The sequence below is a fragment of the Camelina sativa genome, chromosome 5 (genome assembly GCF_030686135.1).
Source record: "Camelina sativa cultivar CO46 ecotype springtype chromosome 5, ASM3068613v1".
Lineage (NCBI taxonomy): Eukaryota > Viridiplantae > Streptophyta > Magnoliopsida > Brassicales > Brassicaceae > Camelina > Camelina sativa.
This window is the reverse complement of record NC_141884.1, coordinates 35,338,379-35,365,533: the sequence shown is the minus strand read 5'-3', so window position 1 is coordinate 35,365,533 and position 27,155 is coordinate 35,338,379. Positions and strand designations below refer to the sequence as shown.

General features: G+C 33.9%; 2 protein-coding genes and 1 pseudogene across 2 annotated transcripts; all 3 read left to right on the top strand.

The window, feature by feature from the left end:
• Nucleotides 1-4,911: 4,911 nt before the first annotated feature.
• LOC147944772 (uncharacterized) lies at nucleotides 4,912-7,812 on the top strand. Its single transcript, XM_087512714.1, has 5 exons — nucleotides 4,912-5,763; nucleotides 5,854-6,462; nucleotides 6,664-6,887; nucleotides 6,971-7,052; nucleotides 7,129-7,812. The coding sequence occupies exons 1-5, from the start codon at nucleotides 4,987-4,989 to the stop codon at nucleotides 7,810-7,812; spliced, it is 2,376 nt and encodes a 791-aa protein (XP_087368840.1). The 5' UTR covers nucleotides 4,912-4,986.
• Nucleotides 7,813-8,162: 350 nt separating this feature from the next.
• LOC104789681 (uncharacterized protein At4g04775 pseudogene) lies at nucleotides 8,163-8,705 on the top strand (annotated as a pseudogene).
• Nucleotides 8,706-13,721: 5,016 nt separating this feature from the next.
• Nucleotides 13,722-16,074, top strand: LOC104787810 (uncharacterized). The gene is made up of 2 exons (XM_010513453.3): nucleotides 13,722-14,173; nucleotides 14,670-16,074. The coding sequence occupies exons 1-2, from the start codon at nucleotides 13,826-13,828 to the stop codon at nucleotides 15,903-15,905; spliced, it is 1,584 nt and encodes a 527-aa protein (XP_010511755.2). The 5' UTR covers nucleotides 13,722-13,825; the 3' UTR covers nucleotides 15,906-16,074.
• Nucleotides 16,075-27,155: the final 11,081 nt, after the last annotated feature.

Below are 27,155 nucleotides of genomic sequence, written 5' to 3'. Positions count from 1 at the left end.
GTCAGGGCGTTACAGATTGGACCCTTCGTATCGTTCAAAGCCAATCAATGTGTGGGTAGTTGGAGGGATCTACGGGTTCCCCGCAGGGTTTGGAAATGACAAGAATGATAAAAAAAAATCAGTGGCAACAACACGGATAAAAAGATTAGTGGCAACAACACGAATAAAACATCAGCAGCAACAACACAAAGATGAAAGGAAGTGACTGTGACAGTAGAAGAATCTATAAGATCCTCTAGTTAAAATGAGATTTTGTAATATTTATTATATATATATATATATATATATATATATATTAAAAGATGTTAATTATATCTTAGTTTAGGAAATCATCTTACTATATAAACCTATGTAACCTAAGCTTATGATTATGAGAGTTAATATATTATTTCCTAAACACCAAGGTGTTTTTTGTTTTCAAGCCAAAAGTGCTTTTCTCATTCAAGCTTATTTTAAGCCTCTAAATCAAACCGAATAACTTTTGATTTTTTTTTTTTTAATAAAAAAAATTGTTTTCATCATTCAAGCTTCTGATGAGGTTCTGAATCAAACCATAGTGAATCTTTAGAAGAAAAAAAAATAGCCATATGTTTCACCTTCATCTCAAAATTATGGTTCATCACATGTAAGGACTTCACCGTGTCATCTCCCTAACCACCATCACCGTATGGTCCATATATATTTCTGTCCGCTGGGACAGACTCAAGTTTCATCTCCGACATCCATGGTTACTTCACAACCACTCCATACTTCATGCATGTCAATGTTTCTTCAATCTCAAGCCGTAACTTCCATCGCTTCTCCATTACCACCTTGAGATTGAGGGGGCGTGTAGAAGGACTTAGAAGATCCTCTAGTTAATATGAGATATTGTAATATTTATTATATATATATATATATGTAAAGAGATATTAATTATATCTTAGTTTAGGAAATCATCTTACTATATAAACATATAACCTAAGCTTATGATTATGAGAGTCAATATATTATTTCCTAAACACTAAGGTGTTCTCCTCTCATCACATCTCCAACAATGACCACCACATGAGGCTTCAGGCCAACCATGGGCTCCCAGCAAACTAAGGCCGCCCAGCCAACCAAGGTCGTCCATCCAACCAAGGCCGTCCAGCCAATAACTATTTTCTGGTGTGGTCGACTTCTTTTGGGGAACGTGATGTTATGGTCGGTCGCAGTCTCCACCATGCTGCAATTTTTTCTTATACTCCTTCTATTTTACACAGAGTGTCATTTTAGAGTTTTATTTTTGTTTCACTAAGAGTGTCATTTTATATTTTTAATGCATTATTTTATATTTCCAATTCATATTTTATATTAAATTTTCCAATTTTACCTTTAATCTATAACTATGTTAACCTATTTTACAATTATTAAATAAAAGCATATATGTATATTTTAATGTTTTTTTAATTTATGTTAAATATATCAAAATGACACTTTTTGTGAAACAGAGAGAGTATATATAACTTGGGGGGGGTTTTAAATCTACATGCCAAATTAGTTTTTAAATCTCGCGATTGGGCCAAACTAGTTTTTCAAATTAGTTTTATATAATTTGGGTATGACGTCTTCTTACCCAAATTAGTTTTTTTCTTGGGTTAAATCTCGCGATTGGGCCTTCTGCCGGTAACTCTTTTGGAGTAAAAACATACGACATATCTCTTTTTGACGGTTCGTTGGGTATGGTTTCTTAGAGAGCATGTAGGCTCTGCAAAACCCTCTCTAGTTTGGGCTACGCCATATGGGACCTTTGGAAACAAGAGTTTCACCATAAGGCTTGACGATAATCTCTGTTGGGGGTTGATTCTCACTCCCAACACAAGGCCCGGCCCATGAACATTTGTTAAAAACTGAAAGATCATTGGATTGTGAACAGGGGTATTTCAGTCGTTTCAATGGACGAACCGACACTGTATCCTATAAATACGGACGTACAACACCTTCAAAGAGGGAGCAAAGGAAGGAGAAGAAACGGTTACAGAAAGCGATATCAAGTTGACGGCTGACTCGTCGATTAGATAAAATTGGACGAACCACTTGGATCGTCCATCTTCTTGTAACACACGAGTCTCAGCTTATATTTTTAAAGAGAATCTCGATACCTTTTCCACCAAACAGTGACCGATCTTGGCATCAACAATCATCATGGTGTTTTAAGCATGGGAATTTGTTGTTTGATAGTGTACAATCATTCAGATATTTAGGTGGGCAATTTTCGTGTAGGTTTAATTGGAGTTTTTCCAAGAGAAATAATAATGGTGGAAGTTTAGTGATGTTTTAGCGTTTGGGGAGTACAACTGCAACTGACTTTGTCTACAAGATTAGACCTAAACACTTTTAGTCGGGTCCAAAGAACAAAACAAAAGGTTTTTTTTTTGCATAATGAGCCTTCGTCCAAATATATCCAAATTAATATGAATGAAAAAATTTAACTCAAATAAAATTAAAATAAACCCGTTACATACTGCTAGACTAGGTTTAGTTTCTAGTTTCATTACTATGCTTCCATAAATATTCAGTCTATTCGGAATTGGAATTTCCCCAAGGTGAATGGGACTGATCTTCAATAAAAAGACCAACGGAACTAGAATAAATGCATGTCTATTAAACTTTCGGTAGAAACGAGAATAAGATTCAGATCATATATACCATGATATTAGGACTAATCTCCAAAGGGAATCATACCAAACATTAACTTAAGGGAAAATTATAAATCAAGGAGCTTTTTCCAAAAATTTGGTCATCTACACTTTTTTTTCAAAAGTTTGGTTAAATAGGTTTTATGATATAAAATTAGTCAATTATGCCCTTAATTGTTTTTTCAGATATATTTTGTTGATTTTTTGTCTCCTGAAATTAAAAAACATCAATTAATCGGTTTTTTGGGCTTCATCGAGTGGACCTAAATTGTTGTGTTTTGGGTTTTGACAAATAAGGGAAATTGATCGATTGGAAACCAATTAAGGTTAATTTTTTTTCCCAAAAGGGCTAATCGCGACAAACCCTTCCGCCGTATCTCACCATCGTCACTATCTCGTCGGCACCATCTCACCGTCGTCTCTCACCATCGTCACCATCTCACCGTCGTCTCTCTCCATCTTGACCATCTCACCGTCGTCTTTCTCCATCGTCACCATCTCTCTCCATCTTCACCATCTTCCGCCGATTTGATTTCTTCACCGTCTTCCGCCGTCTATCCATCTTCACTGTCTTCCGCCTTCTATCCATCTGCTTCTTAGTCGTTTTGGTGGTCTCCTCTTCACTATCTCAAGGTCAATCCGGTTGAATTTCTCTTCTCCATTGCTCCTTGTCGATCGAATTGGGTAAGTTAATTTGTGTTTTTTTTTTGCATGTTTAAATTTTGTCCTTGTTTAATCTCGATTTCAATCTAGAATTGTCTAATGATAAGTAAATTATCAAATTTTCAGTTTGGATTTCTCTTAATCATGACTCCATGTTTATCGAATTTGGTATGTTTAATTGTGGAATTGTTTTCGTAATTTTTAACTTTTATTCTTTTGTAATCTCTATTTCAATCCAGAATTCAAATGAACATCAAAGTTTTTTTATAGAACATCATAGTTTTAGTTCCGTTTAGCATATTGACCATATAATTCTTGATTTTTTTTTGCATGTGGATTATTATTTTTTGTTTTCTATTGACTTTAAAGTGAAAATTGTGTACCAGGGTTGATGGAAACAAGATCGATAAAGCTAGTTAACAAGAACAAGAGTGATGATCGAAACATTTGTGAACACTTTTTTTGAACGATAAGGTTAGTGAAAAAGTTTGCATAAATCTCTTTTTCATATAAAGTTCTTCGTTTCTTCTTTTTCTTAGTTTGTTTGATTCTAAGTAGGGTGATATGAGCTTAGATATGAGTGATTAGGGTGTTGATTGAAGCGTGTCCACACTTGTAGCAGCAACAGATTGTAACGTTGTTTTGTTTTTATCATCATTTAGTTAAAAAGTTTGCATACATCTCTTGATTTTAGCTGTGTTTGAGAAAGTTTGCATTAATCATATGGATTTATTGACTGCATCTCTATATCAGTCATGACCCTCTTTATATTCTCTTTGCAGTCAATTATATTTGTCAGAGATTGACCTTGGCTAAGAGCAGAATTGGATCATAAGGAGCTTTTGTCAATGTCCTCAACAAAAGCACCATCAGATTCTGATACAAGTAAGAACCGTGATTTTTTTTTTTTAAATCCTATCTCGTTTGTTCTTTTTTTTTTTTTTTATTTCAAGTTCCTATTTGCATCTAAATGATTAGTAGTCTTAGTTTTCATTTATGCCAGATAAAAAAGGTTTGTGTATGTTACTTGTGAATCATTTTATTCAACTGTGAATTATTTTTTGGGTTTCATATATCTGGAATCACGGTTTGGTTCCTTTTTCCAAATGTTTTTGTTTTTAAAATCATGTGTTGCATCTAAATGATTAATAAACAAAGTTTTTTTGTTCTTAAATCATATCTTTAGTAATTTGTATTTTCTTAAACTAAATGCTTGTTTGGTAGAAATTATATCTTGTTTGTTGACCTTATAAGCATTATATTTACACAAATACACTATCTCAAGAAATTGAGTAAGCATCATCTCACGGTTTGCTTCCTTTTTGCGTATGTTGCATCTAAATGATTAATAAACATAAACAGATTTTTTTTCTTCTTAAATCATAGCTTTAGTAATCTTTAGTGTTTGACTCTATTGGTTCTATTGGGCTTATGGATTGACTCTATTGGTTCTATGGACTTATAAATCATACTTTTAGTAATCTGTTTTTTTTTTGTTTTGCAAAATTGAAGTCTCATATCTTTGTTGATTTATTTCAGTTTTGGCTAATTTATACTAATTCATTTTTTACTTTTCTCGGCAGGAATGGAAAAGAAGTACCCTAAACGGCTTATGGAAGATGGAAGCGAGCCACAAGTTGGGCAGATAAATAATACTTGTTGAATGTCAATCCTACACAAAATCAAGAAGGCATTACCAGAAGAGTATGAGATTGTGAAGGGTGATCCAGTTTTCGCATCTGTATTTGCATTGTATGAGAATGGTCTTGGGTACTCAGCTCGGTTGATACACAGCATCATGTGTAGGCAGTTGGTGACTAAGAGAAGACATGAGCTGTGGTTTGTGTTTGGTAAGAAGCCGCTTAGATTCTCAATGCAAGAATTCAATGCAGTTACTGGTCTTAAGTACTCAGCCGATTTCAGTCATGATTCAGAGAGTTGGACAGATGATAATGGGTTTTGGAGCAAATTGTTGAAGAGAGGTGGTATCATTACCATTCAAAACTTGATGAAGACCCACCTTGAAGCAGCTCCATCATGGAGAAAACAAGAAGATAGAATTCGGTTTGTGTATGTTTGTGTGATTGCTGGGTTGGTAGTGGCTAAGGATGAGAAGAAAGCTATACCACATTCATACATCAAGCTGGTCATGGATCTAGAGAAGGTTAGGACTTATCCTTGGGGTCTTGTAGCTTTTGACCATTTAGTTAGCTCTATAGTGGAAGCAAGAAAGAAACTGAAGAACCCCATTAGTTACATCCTCAATGGTTTCTCATATGCTCTTCAAGTTTGGGTTATGGAAGCCATTCCTCTTATTGGACAACTTATGGGAGAGAAGATTGACACAGAGATTACACTTAGCCGAATCTCTAATTGGAAAGGTGCTGCTAAAGTATCATATGATGAGCTCCTCCTTTTAGAGAAATCAATTGGACACAAGGTCAGTTGACTTCTTCTTTTTTCTTTTAAGTTTAAATTCGAATACATTGAGTTTTTTTTTGAATTGGTTTCTTTGTTTTTGTTTTGTCAGGATGTTGTTTATTCATGCATTTCCTCCACTGGAAACTTTGATATATTGGAGTCCATTGAATTTTTGAGGGGTGATGAAATTGAAGATTGTGAAGTGGACAACTTGGAAGCTTTGATCAGATCTGACTATGATTTTGGAGATCATATTTGGGAGAGTGTCGAAGGATATGGTGTGGAAGATGATAACATTGAGGATGCTGGTGTGGAACAATCTCAGACTGTTGGAGGGGACAATGAAGTTTCGGTTGGAGAGGAGAGTGGTCAGAAGCAAGCTGATATCCCAGAAGTGTCTAGCTTGAAGAAGAGGAAGAAGAAGCTAGTTGACCATGGAGCAGAGACACGGAAAAGAATGGTCTTAAATCAGAGAGCATCAACTTCACATTGTTCTTGTGGAGATGATATGAAGCGGTTCTTTAAGGAGTTGATTGACTCTTCTTTCAAGAGCTTCACAGAGACCTTTGGAGAACGATTGCTAACTTTGGAGAAAGATGTATCAGATATCAAGGCCTTGATATCCAGACCAGCAGCAGTGGATCCTAAGCCAGCAGTAGTGGATCCTAAGCCACCAGTAGTGGATCCTAGTCCATCACGAGTGAAGCCCAAAACTTCGGTACGTAAGAAGTAGCTCAAAGCCTTGTTCGATTGTAATATGTTGTGTGGTCTTTCCTTTTTCTTGTATCCTTGTTTGTATGTGTATGTTGTAAACATAATTTATGTGTTGTAACTTATGTGTTGTAAACTTATGTGTCATAATTTTTAAGTGTTGTAACTTTAACTAAAGCCTTTCATAATTTTTTGTTTTTCTTGACAGGCTGAACTGTTTGATTTAGATAATCTGTTGATAGACCTCAATGTAGATACACAAGACTATCTAAAGAACACAGTAGGACACTTATCTCAAAAGTCTGTTGTGTCCGGATTTGATCCTACACTGAGTCCCAAAGACGCGGGTAAAGATGAACCGGATGCGGTGTTGACTTTTGTTTCTGATGATCTATGGAATGCTTTTGAAGAGTGGAGTAGGATCCACTACGAGTACGTGATTCAAATATTTTTATATACATGTTATGATTTATCAATTTTTTTTTTGTAATCTTACAATTGTTTTACTTTTACAGAAGCATTCAACTGGGTCCAACTTTACTTGATCGAGAATTGTTTGAGCGAGTCATGATGGGTGGCAAATGGCTTGGAAACGAGGTACGTGTCAATCTTTTGAAATATTATATTTTATATTCTTAAAGTATGACAAACTTAAGTCTTTAAATATTTACAGGAAATGGATGCAACGATGTATATTTTTCGGGAGCATACATCTTTAGGCCGCCTAGAGTTGGATCGTGTAGGTTTCATGAATTGTCAGTTTAGCGAGCACGTCAAGGCCGACTACAATCAGTTTAGATCGACAGGACGAACCCACACTTGGAATCACCTCTTGTTAGAGTATGCCAAAGGTGAACTGCCATCTCATGGAAAGACAGGAAAAAGTTGGGCTGTAGATTTGGACAGAATTTATGCACCGGTCTTCATTAACGGTAATCACTGGATCTCAGTTTGCATTAACTTCAGTCTTAGAACAATTGAAGTCTTCGACTGCAACCAATACCAAAACAGAAGACACGTTGAGCCATTCGCTAATGTCATCCCTCGTCTCGTGAAGGAGATTCACAAAAAGGTTGATGGAAAAGCTCCCTTGTTGACTCCATACGAGATCATCCCGGTTTGTATGCCACCTAAATTAAATAAGTCAAGTTGTGATTGTGGAGTTTATGCCCTGAAGTATATCGAGTGTCACATGCATGGTCTATCTTATGAGTTGATTGTTGATGAAAACATCAAGCGTGCTCGTTTGAAGTTGGCAGTCGATCTATGGTCAACAGCAAAGGATCCTGTGCTAGTGGAACGAATGAAAACTTATGTGCGTCCAGTGTATGCGGCTGAGTTTGTAGACCTTGGCTAATTTTTAAGTGTCTTTATGATTGTTTTGTAAATGATGGTTTTTGATGCTTTTGCTTGTTAGACTAATATAAGAGTCATTAGTATTAATCCTTGATGTATATTTGCTTTAGGACTGACTAATATGAGACTCAATAACATAACCTCATAAGCATAAGAACACAAAAACATACACGATTTAAACATACCGATGACCTGATGTAAGCATACCGATGACCTGGTTTTTAATTTTAATATTTAAGGAAAAAAATAAAATTAGGGATCTTCTTTTCCAATACTTGATCTTCTCCAATACTCTCTTATTCTTCTTTCCCGATACTTTCTTCTTCTTCATCGTAAAAACTGATAGGAGCCATGAGCCAACGTTCTTCGGCTGGTTCGTCAGGGTTACCGTCCAGAAGTTCTCAGGTTGGAGTTCCGTGTAGATGCTGGTGTGGTGGAGAGATTAGAACCTACACCTCAAAGACGGAAGATAATCTCTGTAGAAGATTTTACAGATGTGTTGTTGGTGTGAAGGTAATTTACTTTTATTTGTCGTTATTCATCACAATAGTTGAAATTTATTAAATATTGTTATCCAAACAATGATTTTAGGAGAAAAAGGAGAAACACATGTTCCGTTGGGTTGATGATGCTGTACTAGAGGAGATTAGGATGGTTGAAAGCAAACAAAAACAACTCTTAGAGGATCTAAAAAAGATGGTACCAAACAATGTGGAGCTCCAAAAGGAGATGGTGAAGGAGATGGAAGAAAAGATGGAGAAGCATATGATTGAGATCATCAGGCAAGAGCTAATGGTTGCAAAAGAGAGTATGGAGAAGTCGAACAAGCAGAGGATTTGTGTACTAGTCGTATTGGCAGTTTCAATGGCGTGGCTTTATAAGAAGATGATATGACGTCTTTGCTTTCTGTATTTTGTTGTTATGCTTAACACTTTTTGTTAGTCTTGTTTTTTGTACTCTGGTTTTAATGAAAGTTTGATTGAAAGAAAACTCAAACAAGGAATTTCAAAACACATGAGTGAAAGTTTGATTGAAAGAAAACACCAGCAAGGAACTTCAAAACACATGAGTATTTTATTAGTCTTAAATCAACACCATCAACGAATTTCAAAACAAATGAGTCTACTAATCGAAAATAAACACCATCATTCATCACAAAGGTGCTGCCATGAAACAAAACCCACGAATTTCAAAACAAATGAGTCTATTAGTCGAAAATAAAAACCATCGAACACCATCATTCATCACAAAGCAGCTGCCGTGAAACACAACCCAGAAGCTACCTGAAACATAACGAGTACCGTAAATATAAATGAAATCAAAAATTCAAAAACAGGAATCTTAAGTTGATGCACTAACCATTGTTATATCACGATATCACAAGTCATTCTGTTATGCCCGTCTTTGCCACACCGCGCACACTTATGTCTCTTTGACCCTTGTGAGTTTTGTGATGATTTTATCTTGTCTTCAGCGGATTCATATCTTCTTTTTCTTCACCGTCCTGGATGTCTTCTTGTTTCAGGTGGTCGAACTTTTGCATCTTCAACATGCTGTGGGACTCGCCATTCTTCTTCAGGAACACCTATTGGATTAACATTTTCCTCATATTGCGATCTCCATGCAGTAGTGGTATACACATCATCAGCATAAGGATATAGATCCTTGCCTATATCAAAAGCTTCTTTTATAGCATGTCTACAAGGGAGTTTTTGGATGCTGAACTTTCCACATGAACAAGTCCTTCTTTCTAAGTCAACAATGTAGTCTACTCCATTACCTTTAACCTGGATCTGCGATCTGCTCATCAAATAACCGTTCATGAATTTACCTTTCACTATTCTTCTTGAAATCTTTTTCTCCACCTCAACAGTTAAAGGATCTTTATGCTTTGCACTTAACTCTCTACTCTCATAAAACCAACGTGTCATCATTTCTCTGATGCTGTCTAACAAAGGAATTATTGGATACTCTCTGGGTGTCCTCAAAGCAGCATTGATTGATTCAGCTGCATTGTTGGTGTTAATATCATACCTATAACCCGGAAAATGACAGCGAGCCCATTTTGTCACATCGGCTTCCTCTAGATAACTTCCAATAGCAGGACTAATATTATTAATTCGCCCAAACTCGTTCTCAAACTCAGCAACTCTATAAGCTTTTGATGCTTTTGCAACCTTACCAGCGACACCTCTGCCCTTCTGATATGTTATCACATTACTAAGTGGTGGATGCAAATACCATGTTTAGCCAATGGATAGATGTTTCCAATTGATTTAGCAATCGATGTAGCTCTATCTGACACAAATGATAAACCTTCTTCATCAGCTATAACCATCTTAAGTTGCATAAAAAACCACTCCCATGAACAATCATTCTCAGAATAAGCAATTCCAAATGCGATTGGATACAAATTGGAGTTACCATCTACAGCTGTAGCAACTAGGAGAACCCCTTTGTATTTATTCTTCAAAAATGTACCATCAACTACTATCACTTTCCGCATTGACTTGTAGAACCCTCTTGTTGATTGACCAAAAGAAATAAATAGATTTTTGAATCTTCCCTCAAAGTCAATTTCATAATTCGTGAACGTACCATGATTCGCTTCTTGTAGCATGTGCAAGTATTTTGGAATCTTAGCATAACTTTTCTCAGGAATTCCTCTAACTTCGTTAACTGCATACTCCCGAGACTCCCAAGCTTGGTGATATGTTAGCTCGCAGCCGTACCTTGAACGAATAATATTAACTATATCATTCCGTTTAGGACCTTCCTTCACACCCTCATAGCTTTGCTTAATGAGATGTCCAATTGTTCTTGCAGATAGAGTCCTACAAAATGAGTTTTTTTTGAAGGGGCACATGTATGGTTACCCACAAACTTGTTGATTTTGAAATATGTAGACGCTTCTAATTAAACACTCAGCCCGGAGACGCCAGTTACAAACACTATCAATGCAGCGTATACACCACCATCTCTTATCAGATTTTGTAATCCTGTAGTCGCAGTTATATTTCATTGCATACATTTCCAAAGTAGCCTGTAAAGCTTCCTTACTACTGAAATATTCACCCTTTGTTACCATTGAATCTTCCAACTTAAAACCAGCAGCATCAACAAGATTAGCATCAGTATGCTTTTCTAATACATCATTAGTCGGCATTGGTGAATTCCTTGAAATAACACCTACTGATTTTCCCACATCAACTTCCACATTACAATCATCGCTACTATCAACTGGGAACTTATTCAGATCGAACTGGATTTTACTCTTATCACCTTCATCAACTACTCTTTTGAAAGTAACACACAACCGAATCATGTTTTATCTTTTTCAGATATGCAAGAAAATTTTTCATACCTCTATCATTTGTCACAACAACAGGAGGACAATCAACTTTAACCTCTGTGGGTAGATAACTGAATTCCACATCAAACATATTTTGCTCTATTTCATAGTCTTCTGAAACCATAACCTTCAACTCTTCAAGAGATGTAGTGGGTTGCAAAGTCAGTAGTCTAGCACGTTTTTCTTCATCATCAATAAATCTCCACTCTTTCTTGGCATCCAGTGTCCATACACCACAAGTAACATAGATTTGCATCATGAACAGGTAAGTGAAAGGTTTTGTGGAAGGTGGAAGAGATGGTGATCGATCACGTTAAGATATAATGTTAATTTTTCTTTATTTGTTTATCTTCTAAATAATTTAGAATACGCATTCTATAATGTATTAGAACAAATCTAAACAATAATTACGAAATCTTAACCATAAATTAAGAATATTTAAAAAATATTTAAAATTATTCACTTTCCTTATTTAATTTATTTTCTTTCTATTTTAGGGTATTCTAAGGTTTACAGATTACAAATTCTAAAAATTTCTATGATATATCTTCTACTTCTTTTAGTATATAGGGTAAAACGTAGAAAACGAATTCTGAATTGATGTAGAATGAAGAAAAACGTAGAATACATATTTTTAATTTTGTAGAACATACAAAATTCAGGTTCTGAAATTTTTAGAACAAATTTTTCGTCTAAACTTCTTAGAACATGTACAAATTGTAGAATGAACAATCTAAATGTTTCAGAAAGAGAAAAAATCGTAGAAAGTCTATTCTAAACAATTTAGACCAGAAATCAGCAATTTACAAACTGATTTTTGACACCCAAAACATTTTTTTTTCAAATTTTTTTTTTAACAGTTGTATACTAACATAGGTTTTCTGTTTGTTTATTGGTTCAAATTTTTCAAAACTTCACTATTTCTATTAGTAGGAGCATTTTAGTCACAATTGACAATCTTGAAAAAAAAGTGTAGATGACCAAATTTTTGGAAAAAGCTCCTTTATTTATAATTTTCCCTTAACTTAAATGAACACTCGACTATAATACACGAATTGTGTACATATATAGAAACACCTGAAAGATTTATTAAATCACTTATCCATATCAAAGAAAATTAACGAAGGTACATACATATATATATGTATATATATATATATAACGATGAGAGTATATAACATTATAACATGTTACATGTCCTATGGTTGTTACTTGTTAGAGTATATATGTAAGGACATATGCGAAATTAAGATGCTGAACTAATAGATAATTTCAATGGGTTTCATCTTCTCTCCAGAAGAAGGTAGAGTCTAGCTTTGTCAATGACGTTGAGAGTATGTTTCTATCGTTTCAAAACGCATGAGATTAATCTCAAACGTTGAGAGTATGTTTCTATCGTTTCTATCGTTTCTCGTCATTGGTTTCTTCCTAAGAAAACTTTAGATTTCAGAAGATACCCACATTATGCTACTGTCAAATTGTTGGGAAGAAGATCCTTGTGGTTCTGTCTAAAGTGAGCTTTGACATCTTTAGTCCATCTGACCTTCATAAAGTGTTCTCCATATATGGCCATGTTACTCATGTTACCCACGTTATCTAGCGTTTGGGAGTACAAGTAGAAAGTGTCTATGTCCATAGACCTAAAGACTTAGTCGGGTCCAAAGAACAAAAAACTAAGTTACACAAATTTTCGTCTCCATATATGAATGAAAACTTTAACTCGAATGATATAAAATCAATATATACCCTTAATCGGTAGAACTAGTATTGGCCACGAGGGTTCGAACAATTTAACATGTTTCTCCAGACTCCAAGATTAGTGTTCGGGGATAGAAAACCTTTAAGATCACATGAGTTATCAAAAAAATAGGTAGAACTAGACTAAGTTTAACTTCCAGTTTCATCAAAATTTAGTTAATTTGGGACTGGAATTTTCCAAGCTAATGGGGCTGATCAATAATTAAAAAGACGAATATAATTAGAACAAACATGTCAATTCAACTTTCGGTATGGTGGTGGTAGATAAAAGAAATAAGATTCAGATGATCATACCATGATAATAAGAATATAATCCCCAACGGGAATCATATCAAACACTAACTTAAATGAACAGTAGACTATTTCACTACAATGAAAGTGTATATAGAAACACCTGAAAGATTTTATTAATCAATATTCATATCAGCGAAAATAAACTATATATATATATATATATAATAGGAATGTTTGCAAATTTTCCCTAAAATTAAGTGATACGATAAAGAATAACAATTTTGCCCCAAACAAATTTTATATAAAAACATAATAAAATCAAAATCAAAGCCTTAAAACAGAAGTATAAATTTTTAGTTTTACTATTATACCTCCGTCAATATTTGAGTCAAATAAGAATTCGAATTTCCAGGTGAATTGGATTGTCATTAATTAAAAAGAACGGAATCAGAACAAATATGTCCACTCAACTTCGGTTTGGTGGTGGTGGTGGTAGGAAAGAGAATAAGATTCAAATCAAGCCAAATGGAATCACATAAAACACTAATTTAAAAGAACACTAGACTACAATAGCACAATAAGAATTGTATAAATATAGAAAGGGCTGAAAGAGGTTAATCACTTATCCTCATTAAAGAAAAACATAGTCAAGCACATATATAAAGATAAAATGCTTGATAAGCTTCTTGGACGGATCGCTGAGTTCGGGCTGCAGGGATACGGCCACAAGGGTTACGGGAGCGGCCGTGGCTACGGGTTCGAGGAGCGCGAGGAGTTTGTGGCTCATGTGGAGTCAGAAGGAGGCTACTTTGACCGTCAAGCCCGCTACGACCACCGCATAAGGCTTCCTGCCAACCATGGCCGTCCACCCATGTCTCACATGTCTGTCTGCGATGAAGAAGACTCAGACGTGGAGGAGTTCTTTGAGAGCAACCAGAGCCACTACACTAGCAATAACCACCAGTACAACCAACAGTCACCTCATCGCAACTTGATCATGCCCCCATCTCCTCACAACGTAAGTTTCTCTTTTGGTGTTTCGACCTTACAATCTATATTATGTGCTGTTATTTATAATATATGTTTCTAAAGTGTCTTAAACTATGTGAAAGTCCTGAACTTTTTTTTTTTTATAATAAAAGTCCTCAGATTTTATGCTAAAGTTTCAATAAAGTTAAACTATTGATTCTGATTCATATATTAATACACTTGAAATATATATATATATATATATATATATATATATATATATATACGCAGTTTTATAGTCGTATATTATATGCAAGTACACCAATTCTCACACCTAGTCGAGAGCATAGGCAAAGGAAACCATGGCTTCGACCTACCATGGGACCACGATGGTTTAACGCTGATTTTCAGAAACGTTTGAGATTTTGTTTCCTACATTAACAAAAATACAAAAGATTGGTAGATGATCATTTTGTACACAATTTATGTTTGCATATTAAACTGTTTGTTATTTTATTTTAATTTGGTAGATGATCATTTTGTAGGGAAAGATAGCAAAGATAGGAAAGATGGATAATGGATGGCAGGGGCAGCATGAAGAAATATACCAGAGTGGGTATGGGAAGCACCATGGTGGGCACGAGGTCCAACACCATGGCGAACACGAAGTGCAGCACCACCAGATACAAGGGATGAAGCATCAAAGCGGGCACGGGGTTAAACACCATAACGAGCATGGGATGCAGCACCACGACATGCATGGAATAAAGAATCAAAGCGGGCATGGAGTTCAGAACCATAGCGAGCATGGGATGCAGCACCACGAGATGCTGGGGATGAAGCACCAAAGCGGACACGGGGTTCAGTGCCATAGCGGGCACGGGGTTCAGCACCATAACGAGCATGGGATGCAACACCACGAGATGCAAGGGATGAAGCACCAAAGCAAGCACGGGGTTCAGAACCATAACGAGCAAGAGATACAACACCACGAGATGCAAGGGATGAAACACCAAAGCGGGCATGGGGTTCAGCACCATAGCGAGCAGGGGATGCAGCACCACGAAATGCAGGGGAGGAAGCACAAAAGCGAGCATGGCGTTCAGCACCACAACAAGCACGAAATACAGCACCATGAGATGCAAGGGATGAAGCAGCAAAGCGGGCAAGGGGTTCAACACCAAAGTGAGCACGGGGTTCAGCACCATAGCGAACACGAGATGCAGAACCACAACATGCAGGGGATGAAGCACCAAAACGGGCACAGGATTCAGCACCATAGCGAGCATGGGATGCAGCACCACGGCATGCAGGGGATGAAACACCAAAGCGGGCACGAGGTTCAGCACCATAGCGAGCACGAGATGCAAGGGATAAAACACAAAATTGGGCACGGGGTTCAACACTATAGCGAGCATGGAATGCAACATCATGACATACAGGGTATGAAGAACCATAACGGGCAAGCGGTTCAGCACCATAACAAGCACGGGATGCAGCACCGAGGCAGGCATGAGATGCAACACGAGGGCGGGCATGATATCCAGCAGTACAATGCAAATGGCATGAAGTACCATGGCGGGATTGGGATGCAGCAGTACAACAGGCAAGGAATGAAGCACCATGACATGTTTATGGCTCCCCAGGTTCCACCACATCATGTGTACATGAACCCCAACCATGACAGTAGTGGAGGCCGTACAGTAGTGGCCGTGAAGGCTACTGAGAATTGGTGGGTCGGCAACAACCGAAAGATCGGGTGGGGGAGTAAGGGACTCTAGGACTCCACCTAATTACTCTGCTGATTCAATTAAGAAAGTAATGATTATGTATCTCAAGTAATAAAAATGTATAAGATGTAATGTGTGTGATGGATATGTTTCAGTATCTTACCAAAACCAACTAGGGGACTTTTAACCCCAAAAAAGAAGTGATTTTATTTGATGATCATATGACCTTTACGACACAAATCGCCAAAAACCTAACATTATAATGTGGGAATTTTTCTAGATAAGCTAACAATTTGCTGAAACCTAAAGAATTTAAAATCACAATGCAGTCATTAGATCTCAAGAAGACGAAACCACAATGCATAAGAAGAATCAAAAGCCAAGAAAGCCCCGGCGGAGATGAAACCAAAATCCGGTAAGAGCAATTACATCGGTTATACTGACATTTGAGTGTCAAAAGAGTTAAAAAATAATATTTTTATTTTAATTTAATTCTTTATTCTTTTTTTCTTTACTCAACCAATAAAACGTTGACAGCTGTAGATACAGTGTCTTAAGGGCAAGTCCATTGGTAGTCTTTAATTTTGAGACTCTTAAATTTTTTTAAGAATATATTGTGTACTTTTTATAAAATAAGAACTTTTAAGAATCTTAATTAAAATTATCATCTCCAATGGTAGAACTCTAATTGGAGTTCTTATTTTTGAAAAAAATATAAGTTGAAAAAACATAACTTTATAATCTCTTTGACATAGACTGCAGTACTGAGAAGCCATAAATTCAGCTTAACAGATCTTTGAATATGCATAGACTCGTCGATTAATCAGAAGCTTCGATATGTCGTTTTGATTGATTAATCAAAATCTCCGATTGGAGATCGGTTTCTCCGATTGCAAGGTTCCGATTTGGTCAAAAAGATCTCTCGGTTTTGTTATGATTCAAGAAGGGAAAAAAAAAATCTTGTTTTTATATGAAAAACCAAATCAGCTATATGCTGACACGTACACAATAAGAGACGATTCCTAAGGTCATGTTTATCGGTAAGCTCTTAGAGGAGTTTAAAGGTTTTTGATTCAAAAAAATAAATCAAAAGTAAAAAAAAAACTTAAGAGAGCCCCTTATATAATATACCGAATCATGGTCTAGGAGACGCTACATGTCTTACTCTTGTTGGTCGAACTAAATAAAACAAAAAAAAACAAAAAAAAATCCTCACTCGATTTCTTTTCCTCTCTCTCTCTTTCTCTCGCGATTCAATACCCGACAAAGAAATTTGGAATCAGAAGAAGGGTTTGGAATCGAAGGATACTTGAATCAGAGGAAGGGTTTGAATCGAAGGATCTGGAGATGATTAGCGAAGGCGATTAACTCGGTGGATTACTTTGGTGATAGACAAAATCGAGTCAGAGATTTGGAGATGGATACGATTTCAAGTTGGAGTTGAAATAATCGGAAGAGATTGACTCAATTGGAATCACAAGGTAAGTTTCTCAGATTCTTAATCAAATAAATCTTCTGTGTTCTGTTTTGATTCTCTTTGGTCTTTGATTTGAGTGTTAATTTGTTCTCCAAAGGAGGTGTCTCTACGGATTCAATTGAATATGCAGAAGAAACAGGAATTTTTTGAGTACAGAGAGAGGCTTAACGAGAAACAGCTCAATGAAGGTTTTTGTTTGTTGTTGTCGTTGATGTTTGCTATATATATACTCTTAATTTTACCTTTGCTGTTAATGTTTTTATTTTCATGTTTCTTCACAGAGTCAATTGAGAAGTATGTTGACAGATGTAGATACAGTGTCTTAAGGGCAAGTCCATTGGTAGTCTTTAATTTTGAGACTCTTAAATTTTTTTAAGAATATATTGTGTACTTTTTATAAAATAAGAACTTTTAAGAATCTTAATTAAAATTATCATGGGTTCTTATATTCCAAACAGTATCCAATTAATTTATAAAAAATTTAAGAACTCCCCTTATATAAACCTCCCAATAAACTTGCTCTAAGCTTACTAAATAAGAGTTGGATCTTATATATTCCGTCAATTCTGATTTATTTTTAATTACAGTTGCAATAAGAGTCTTGCTAAATCCCCCAATGGAGATGCCCTAATAGCTTTTGGCAGAGACACAGTTTTCTTATCTCTCCACCTTTTTCTCATTTATTTTTATCTTTTATTCTTCAGATCCTGCATCAGATATGTCCAATGGACATGCCCTAAGAATCTCCAAACTCCCATATAACTATGTACGTTTGAATTATCTTTAATAAAATTTATTAGCTCAGTTGGTTGTGTATAGTTGATGTATAAATGAGGCATCCGGTTTAATTCTCAGAATTATATTAATTTTTTTAAAAATTAAAAAACGTAGTTTTGTAAGTGACATAAATTCTAATAGAATACTTAACCCAATCTTTCCATCAACAAAAAATTTATGAGTTCTCGAAAGTTTATGCTTTCCACATTTTTCCCAGAATAATAATACAAACTTAGTGATTGTATTTAAATTAAAATAATATTAAATTTAATATTTTTTTAAAGTTAAGACATCCATTAAAGGTTGTTTAATGAGGATGCTCCTACATAACTCATAGACCATCACCAATCGTAATATTTCTATGAAGAGTTCTTACGAATATTTTAAACATAAATTTAGCAGATTTAAAAGTGTAGGAACTTATTAGGCATTCTTAATTTCTACTTTCTCCAATGTTAACCTCATTAAGAGCTTTTAAGAATTAGTTTTTTTTTTTCAACCAAACATTAATAAATTAAAAAAGAACTCCAAAATTGGTTGTCCAAACAGGAGGATAAGAGTTCACAAAAAACGATTCAGAAAGTAAAGATCTTGAAGACCGAGCAAGACAATCTGCTCTTGCGTTGATGTCGCGGGAAATCTTGACTAGGGAGAAGGATGGGTAAAATGAACGGAGCTGCGAGAAATCCTCCAATAAATTTGAAAAAGCAGGCCAATCATCAGGTGACTGCACCATCGCAACGAGCTCTGCACAATCCGTTTCGAAGGCCTGACAAACAACTCCAGCCGCCATTAAGGACTTCATTGCCCAGATCAGTGCTTGTAATTCTGTGTGTAGGGGAGTAAGACCTCGTTTGAGACTCCGAGCTCCCAACAGAAGCGTGTAATCTTCACCATTGCAGCACCACCAACCCAGACCCTGAAAAGGGTCCGTTCCTTTCCATGAACCATCAACCTGACAACGGATAGAAGAATCTTTCACCCCCACTAAGGGTGGAGGGAGCAGATTGCTCACTGAATAAGATTTGGCTTCGTCCCACAATAATTTATCAGTTGCCGCTTGATCTAAAATCTCAATTGCCACAAGAATTAGTTCTTTTTGAAAATAAAGTTTGGTATATGATGTTTGAAGTGTAAGAAATTTGGTGTATTGGAAGTTTGGAACAAAGTAAATACAAGAGACAAGTGAAAAGAACTTGAATAAGAATTCAAAAACAGAATCATAGAGCATCTTGATGTGTAAATAGCTGAAGCAGCAAGCATGAATGGAAAGAACATCAAGGTGTCGTAATGCATCATTCCCAATTCAGCGAGAAAGTGTACCATATTCTCCATCTACATGATAGATACAACACCAAAACCAAAGTTAGTCCCTTTCCAAGTTCTATTGTTTTCAACAGTCCGAACTTCAATCAAAACAGACTCACTATTGGATCAGACATCAAAGCTTTGATGAAGACAAAGAAGACATATTGAGTCGGGATTGTCAGATACCATCCAGTATAATTCAAACAATCAAACGAATCCAGATCAACGATAACCCAGAAAAAAATCAATTCGCCATTGAGATCTACTATTGGTGGAGATGATGAGTTAACAGAGAAATTACATCATTCTCCTCTGCTTGCAATCGATTTTTGAGAAAATAGCTTCTGACTTTGCAATCTTTTCGTCGAGAAAGAGAGAGATGAGGAAGAAAAAAAGATAATCGATGACTTTTTTTTATATATTAAAAATATCACCCAACAATTATTGAACACGTCCACAATTTTTATGGTCTTTAAAACCTCATAATTAAGAGGTACCTCTTACTAATATAACTATTTTTGATTTAATTTTAATTAGACAAAACTTAAGAATTCTGAATTCTCCTTAAAAGGTCCAGTTGGATATACTCTTATATCTTTTTTTTTTTGGGATTACTTTGTATGTAGCATTTAGAAGCGCCATCAAAGAGCACTACCATCAGTGATATTCTACAAATGAGGTTCTCACATTTAATTTAATAATATTTCAATATAAGAATTTATATAATTAAATTTTCTATTTAAAAAAAAATAAATAAATTAATCAAATGATGACATAATAGTGAGAGGAGGTCTAGAGAGTTTTTCACAAAGTCTATTTTGAGACATTATCTCTCTCTCTCTCTCTTTTAGTCTTTCCTCAACATTTTCATTTTTTTTTGTTAGATACTTTATCTCTATCCATGGAAATGATCTAAGGGCATCTTTATAGGGGGAACTATTTTGGGTATTCTTAGAGTAAATCCCCTATATATTAATAGGGAAGCATTTTGAGAAAAATGCTGAGGTGTCATCGCTGGAGAGCTCCAGATACTTTTTAGCAATTTATCACCATTTGGTAATACTATTTACAATACATGCCATTATATGTTTAACCAAAAAATAATAATAATAAATGTTGTTAAATTTCTCTTTTTTTATGTGTACTTATATTTTGTTAACGTGTACTTTTAAAATATAATATCTAATTTTATTCGTAAAATTAGTTATTCATCAAATAATATACAAATTTTTTTTCCTAAACACTAAAAGATAAATGAATGTAACAAAAAAATTAACAAATTAAAAGATAAATTTGAACTTAATAGTCATATCTTTACATTTTATGTAAATTCATATTACACTTCTTAGAAAGTCCAAATTTTTTCATATATTTTTGTTATCTAATCATTTGTCCTGTTTCAATAAATTGGTTTTTAAACCACACAAAAGACATGTTGTCATAAATAGTAACATTTTATTAATATTTTTTCGACTACATTAACATTTTTTCACGTTCAAATATTTTAACGAGTGAGATGTATTTTAAATGAAATAAACGAAAATTTGAATTAAAAAATACTTTAATTACATATTATGTTTGACACAAATAGATATTAATTCAATAATTATAATATTACTCATAATAATTTTTTTAATTAATTTATTCCGCACATAATGGGGGTATATTATGAAAATAATGAAAGATCAGTAGTTAAGATCTTTTGTTAAAAAGTTAGTTATTGGGAGAACATGTTTAAGATCAAAAGATTTAATAATATAATATTCTTAAACATATTACAATTATAAAAACTTATAAAATAACATTTAAATTGCAAACTTATAAAACTTTTACTAAAATTCAAAATACAATACTAAATTTTTATGAAACAAAAAAAAATTAAAGAAAAAAAAAACAAACATATTACTTAATTAAAGCACACAAACATTTTTTTAATTAATACATAGTTTAATGTCCAAATTTTAATTTGTGAAAAATTGTTTGTTAAAGATTGTATCCATTCACAGCTTGCCACGTCAGCTTAGAACTGAGCCAAGATCAGTTCTACATCAAGAACTGATCTTAGTGTTCTTCTACCACTATTCCTTATATTTATAATTTTAATGGGCTAAGAACACCCCTCATGTTCTCCCTATAAAGATGACCTAACAATCTCTAGTCAAGCTTATAATCATTTATCATTATATATATAATGTATATATATACACACAATATTTATGTTCGATATCATAAATAATATATATCTATAAAAATTTGGTAAAATGATGATTATAATTTTATAATTTTAGTAGAATAAGCGGTCATATTTCCATTATTAGAATAAAGTCAAATTTTTTATCCTACTATATTAATTGAGAAGTACAAATATGAAACTAAGCTGACGTGGTATATACATTATAATGTGTAAAAAATTACATTAAAAATGCCATTAGAAAAACTTAATTAAGATTAATTAATTAAGTAAATAAATATAATTAATTAAAAAGAAAATTGGGAACACATAAAATAAATAAAATTGTAGAAAAGTAAAAAAAAAAAAAATCTAATAGAATAAAAACTAATTCGTCTTTCAAAAAAATCTAATCGAATAAAATCTATATAACCACAAATTTTATCAAAACAATTTCCAGCACAGGATAAAATTTTTATCAAAAATCTAATCAAATAAAATATATAACAGTTTGCTTAGATTTTAAAAATTAATAAACAAAAAAAAAGATATAGATATAGTATCTTATCTATTTAAAAAAGTTATATTTTTCTTTTAGCCAGTTTTTTAGGAAAATAAAACTAAGGGGGAGGTATTGGTTTAGGATTTAGAAAGAGTTTTAATGACTTTGTGTTTTTAAAAATCTTGCTGATTTTTTAAATCATAGAAAATTAGAAAGTAAAAATGAAGGATTCTATAAGAGATTGTTTAGGAAGTTATTTTAAATCTTGCTGATTTGTGTTTCCTAATCTTGTAAAATATTTCATAAAATCTTTCAAAATCTTTCTATTTGATGAAAGAGTTTTCATGACTTTTGTTATGAAGGAAATGTTATAAAATCCTAAACCAATAACACAAAATTTGAATTCATTAACAATCCATGATTCTTTTGTTTTAATTGAATAACATAAAACTTTTAATGACTTTATAAGACTCTTAATCCAATAACACTAGATTTATCAAGATTTTAGATAACTTTTTACAAATCCACAACCAATAACACCAAATTTTTAAAGAGTTTTAAAAAGTCTTGATTGAATAACAACATATTTTACATAACTTTTAAAATCATTCAAATTCTTTCTAAATCCTAAACCAATAACCCCCCCTAAGTTGAGATTTAAATATATTCAATGCTTGAAGGTGATTATTATATACAAAAAAGGAAAGCCACAAAAGGAAAAACAATGAATGTTTTTTCAAAGAGGTTTTTCAGAACCTTCACTAGCTATATTTAGTTGCTCTTTTTACATGTTATTTATATCTTTTTACTTACTTCACAACTATATCAAAAATTGCGTTTAATTGACAAAAGGTTTAATAAATTTTATTCACAATGCAGATGTTTTATTGACAGATTTTCAACAAATATTTATAAAATACAAAAATTTTAATAAATGCAAACCAAATTTTTAATCACAAACCATTATAAATAACATAATAACAAAATAAATTATTACAAATTTTCATCAAAAGAAAAGTTCAGCTCTCGGTTTTCCGCGGGTTATTACCTAGTTAATATGTATTTACACGTACTTTTGCATACTTATAGCTTTTTCTATCCATTCCCTTCTTTATTTTATAAACCTGCCATGCTTTTTTTAGGTCCTAACTTGTTAACAATGGTAGATACTGCTAAATAGACCAACAAACTGTGCAGTTTCGTAAAGTTTGTTTGCAGAAAAAAATAAACAAGGCTGATGTAGTACTTTAGTCATGTAACGGGCTGGCGATATATTTCCCCCCAAGCACTATCATATCCGGCTAGATAGAGCACAAACTTTTACCTCAATCGATATGTCTCCAAGCAAAACGTTTAAAACCTATTTTTCCCTCGATCAAAAGTTAGATATCTATATTTCCCTAAAATAGTATTACTATATTTTAATCTCCACAAACATGGTTTTGAATCCCCACAAACATGGTTTTGAATCGGTTTATTATGTACCAATTAAATCTTAACCAACAAAAGAATAGTAAACCAAAAGAAAAAATCGATTTTAACCCAATTACAATTAATTACCTACAAAACCAACCAACATCTTCTTCCTCACCCAATTTTCTCGACAACAGAACAGACCAATCTTCTATTCTTCTCTACCACCAATCACGATTAGTAACATATACAAAGCTTACAGATTTTCTGTATAGCTGGAAAAAAAACTATTACGGAATAGTGCAAAGCTGTAAGAAAAAACGTACATCAAAATTATACAAAAAAAACTAAAAATAAAAATTTTATGATTGATAAACTTTAAAACTGTATATTTGTATCACTTTGTAAAGTGGTTATCAATCACAACCAAAGATTGTGGTTATATTGCGTAATTTTTTTTAACAATGTCTCAAACTAATAGGAAAATATTGAAACCTTTATGTGTAAAGTCTTCATAAAGTAAATGGACCGAAGCCTAAGGCCATCCGGAAAATTCTAGTAGTCCGCGTTTAGATATAACTCTTCAAATTTTGCAAGCATTGGACGCAGTTTCCATCAATACGGTTGAAAAGACCATTGCGCAACAGAGATGGGACTTAGATTAAACGTTGTTTTATCCATTATTGAAGGCATCTAGTTCAACCAAATAATATATAAACCGACACTAACCACTTTTCGTTTTTTCATGGGCATATATACCTTAACAACTATCCTCGAACCCCATTGGCCTACCTCTTCGAAATTTCCACGTTAAGTTGTATTTCTTCCTACTTGTATATAATTATACATCAAAAGACATGTGTGTCTATATATTTAATGGTATAAAGAACATTGGCCAAACCTGAAATGGTATAAAGAACATTGGCCAAACCTGAAATGATATAAAGGAAGAGAAAGGTATCGGACTCAGCCTAAACGTCTGGCTTAGAGCATTTCCAATATATTTTTCTATTTTGATATGCTCAAATTTATCCTATAGCTATTTTCTCAAATTAATAGATCAATTGTACTACTTAGGGATCGAATCCACAAGAACTCTAGATTCACACAATAGATTTAATAATCTTTAATTATGCTAAACCAAAATTGTAATTTAAATAGCAATGTAAAAACAGAAAATAAAAGAGTTGTAAATCAATAGGAATAAACGCTAGGCTTAGGAAAATTCTCAGAAAATCATGGAAAATCAGATCAATTAATTAAACATGCATTATTCAACAATTAAGCACTGTTCTTGAACTCTAAACACAATTGTAAAATAAATCAGTTCTCACTACAAATATTATCTAAATTTTAAAACTAGAAAATCTAAATCTCTTTGCAAAATTCAAGTTAAAAACCAGCAATAAAATCAAGTTTAGATAAGTTCACAAAATTACTAAATTAAATCTCTTTGCAAGAAGTAATTTTGCTCACCAAAGGTTTTTGTCAGGAAAATCAATTATATTCTCATATCAATCAATAATCCTAAGATCTAAATCCAGATGACTACTCAAAGATCTAGATTAAAAAAACCCTATGGTGAAGAACAAGAAAGATAATGAATCTTAAATAAACAGATCTAATAATCCATGAAATCCCTAATGAGAAACCCTAAACCTAACAAGCATATCTACTCATACATAATCAATGAAAAGCAAAACATCTTCTGAATAAATAGCATTAAGAGATTAAAGGAAGAAGTAAAGGAGTTCTGAATCTTCTCTGAAGGAGTCTTCATTCTTCTCTCCAAAAGCTCTCTAAAAATCTCTCAGGGTTTTGCTCTCAAAAGTTGCAGGGAAAAATAAAGCTTAGGTCTAAACAATGACCATAAAAATTCTATTTATATTCCTAAAACACGTCTAGGGACTAATGATGCAAATATGGAAAACTTTGGGGCAGCTTTGTAAATCTTCAAAACTTGTGGAAAAACTTCTGATTTCGTCTTTGGCTATGCATTGATCGACACATATGAAGCATCGATCGATGCTTACTCTTGATCTAGTCTCCCAACTTCGTAGCTCAGCCTCAATGCTTGATTATACTCCAAATCCTCCTATTTAGCTTTATTATGATCTCATCCATGTTAAATCCTATAAAGACTCAAAAGACTCTAAAAATACCAAAAAAACACTATAAATAAGACTTATATCATGCCTAAAACACCTAAAAACCATGATATATCAACTTCCCCAGACTTAACCTTTGCTTGCCCTCAAGCAAAATATAAACTTAGCCTTGTGAAAGAGGTTTGAAAACGCAGGAACTCATTTTCTTTTTAAAGTAATGCCATGATCATCCAAACCTTAATCCACATGCTTAGCAGATAAATCCAAATCGAACCACCATGTAATTCTCCATTGACTTTCATAGCATCCCAAATTCAAACCAAATTCCACTACTTCCTCCATTAAGCCTTCATCGGTGGGTCTTATCAATTTGATCAATATCAAGAACCTTCTAGACTCATTCCCGTACAATACCATAACAAGCAAAACATATCTTTTACCACATGTGGTACTCTTTCTCTTCCCCAGACTTAATCTATTTTATCTTCCTTTGAGCTTTGCTTTATTATTTTTTTTTTATCAAAGGTATAGGCGAATAATGGGGTCACATGTAATTTACATATCCCTCTAAACTGATCAAAATCATCTCATCTTTTATTCTCTTTTTTTTTTTTAAACAAAGCTCTCAGGAAAAATCTTTCAAACTTAAATAAGGGAGAGGAGTACCAAAATTTTTTCTTTTCTGAAATCTTACTTGTCAGGTATGAACAAGAAGTCAAGCTCTATGAACATCAATCTCCTTGATGAGGTAAAAAGAATAGCGCAGAAATTACCTCAGGCTTTTGTGGATTCTGTTGGAAATTTGGATGTCTCTAGTTCACTGGTCAGCCATTGGATTTTTCATTAGTCGGATTTGTGGATTCAATCTGCAGCATTAATCAACCAAGGCAATACACTAAAAAGAAAAATCATAGTTCCCAACAAAAATTTGACTTAATAAAACCATTTTTTTCTGACTCTCAAAAACAAAAACGTAGTTAGTAACTGCCTCTCCCAGACTTAAACAACACTGTCCCCAGTGCTATCAAGTAAGAGATTGGCGAATAAAATAAAATAAAATAAAAATAATTCAAAAGAAAAAGGAAAAAGAAAAAAAAAAACCTAACAGTGGGTTGCCTCCCACTAAGCGCTTGTTTTCAGTCATTAGCTTGACTGTGTCGGATCTCAAGCATCCGGTGGATCAGAACATGGCAGTAAATGCTTCCGAGAGAATGTCCTCTTCATCCAAGGTGGTGTGTAGGCAGTAGATGAATGAGGTCTACAAAGGACATGAGGAACAGGACCAGGGCGGGACTTAGGTATGGGTGGCTTTCTTTTATGTCCTGCAAAATCATCAACAGAAGAAACAAGCGCTCTACGATAATCTCGTGGCTTGGTTAACTGCAAAACAATTTTTGTACCTTTGAAATTCTTATTGATGATAGGAAAAGGTTTGGGAGAGGGAGATGCATACCTTGGCCTTACCTGTGGGTTCTGGACTGTGGAATTGTGAGATTTCAGCTTTATAACTGGTCTAGGACTTGCAGCTAAGGAACCAACTCGAGAA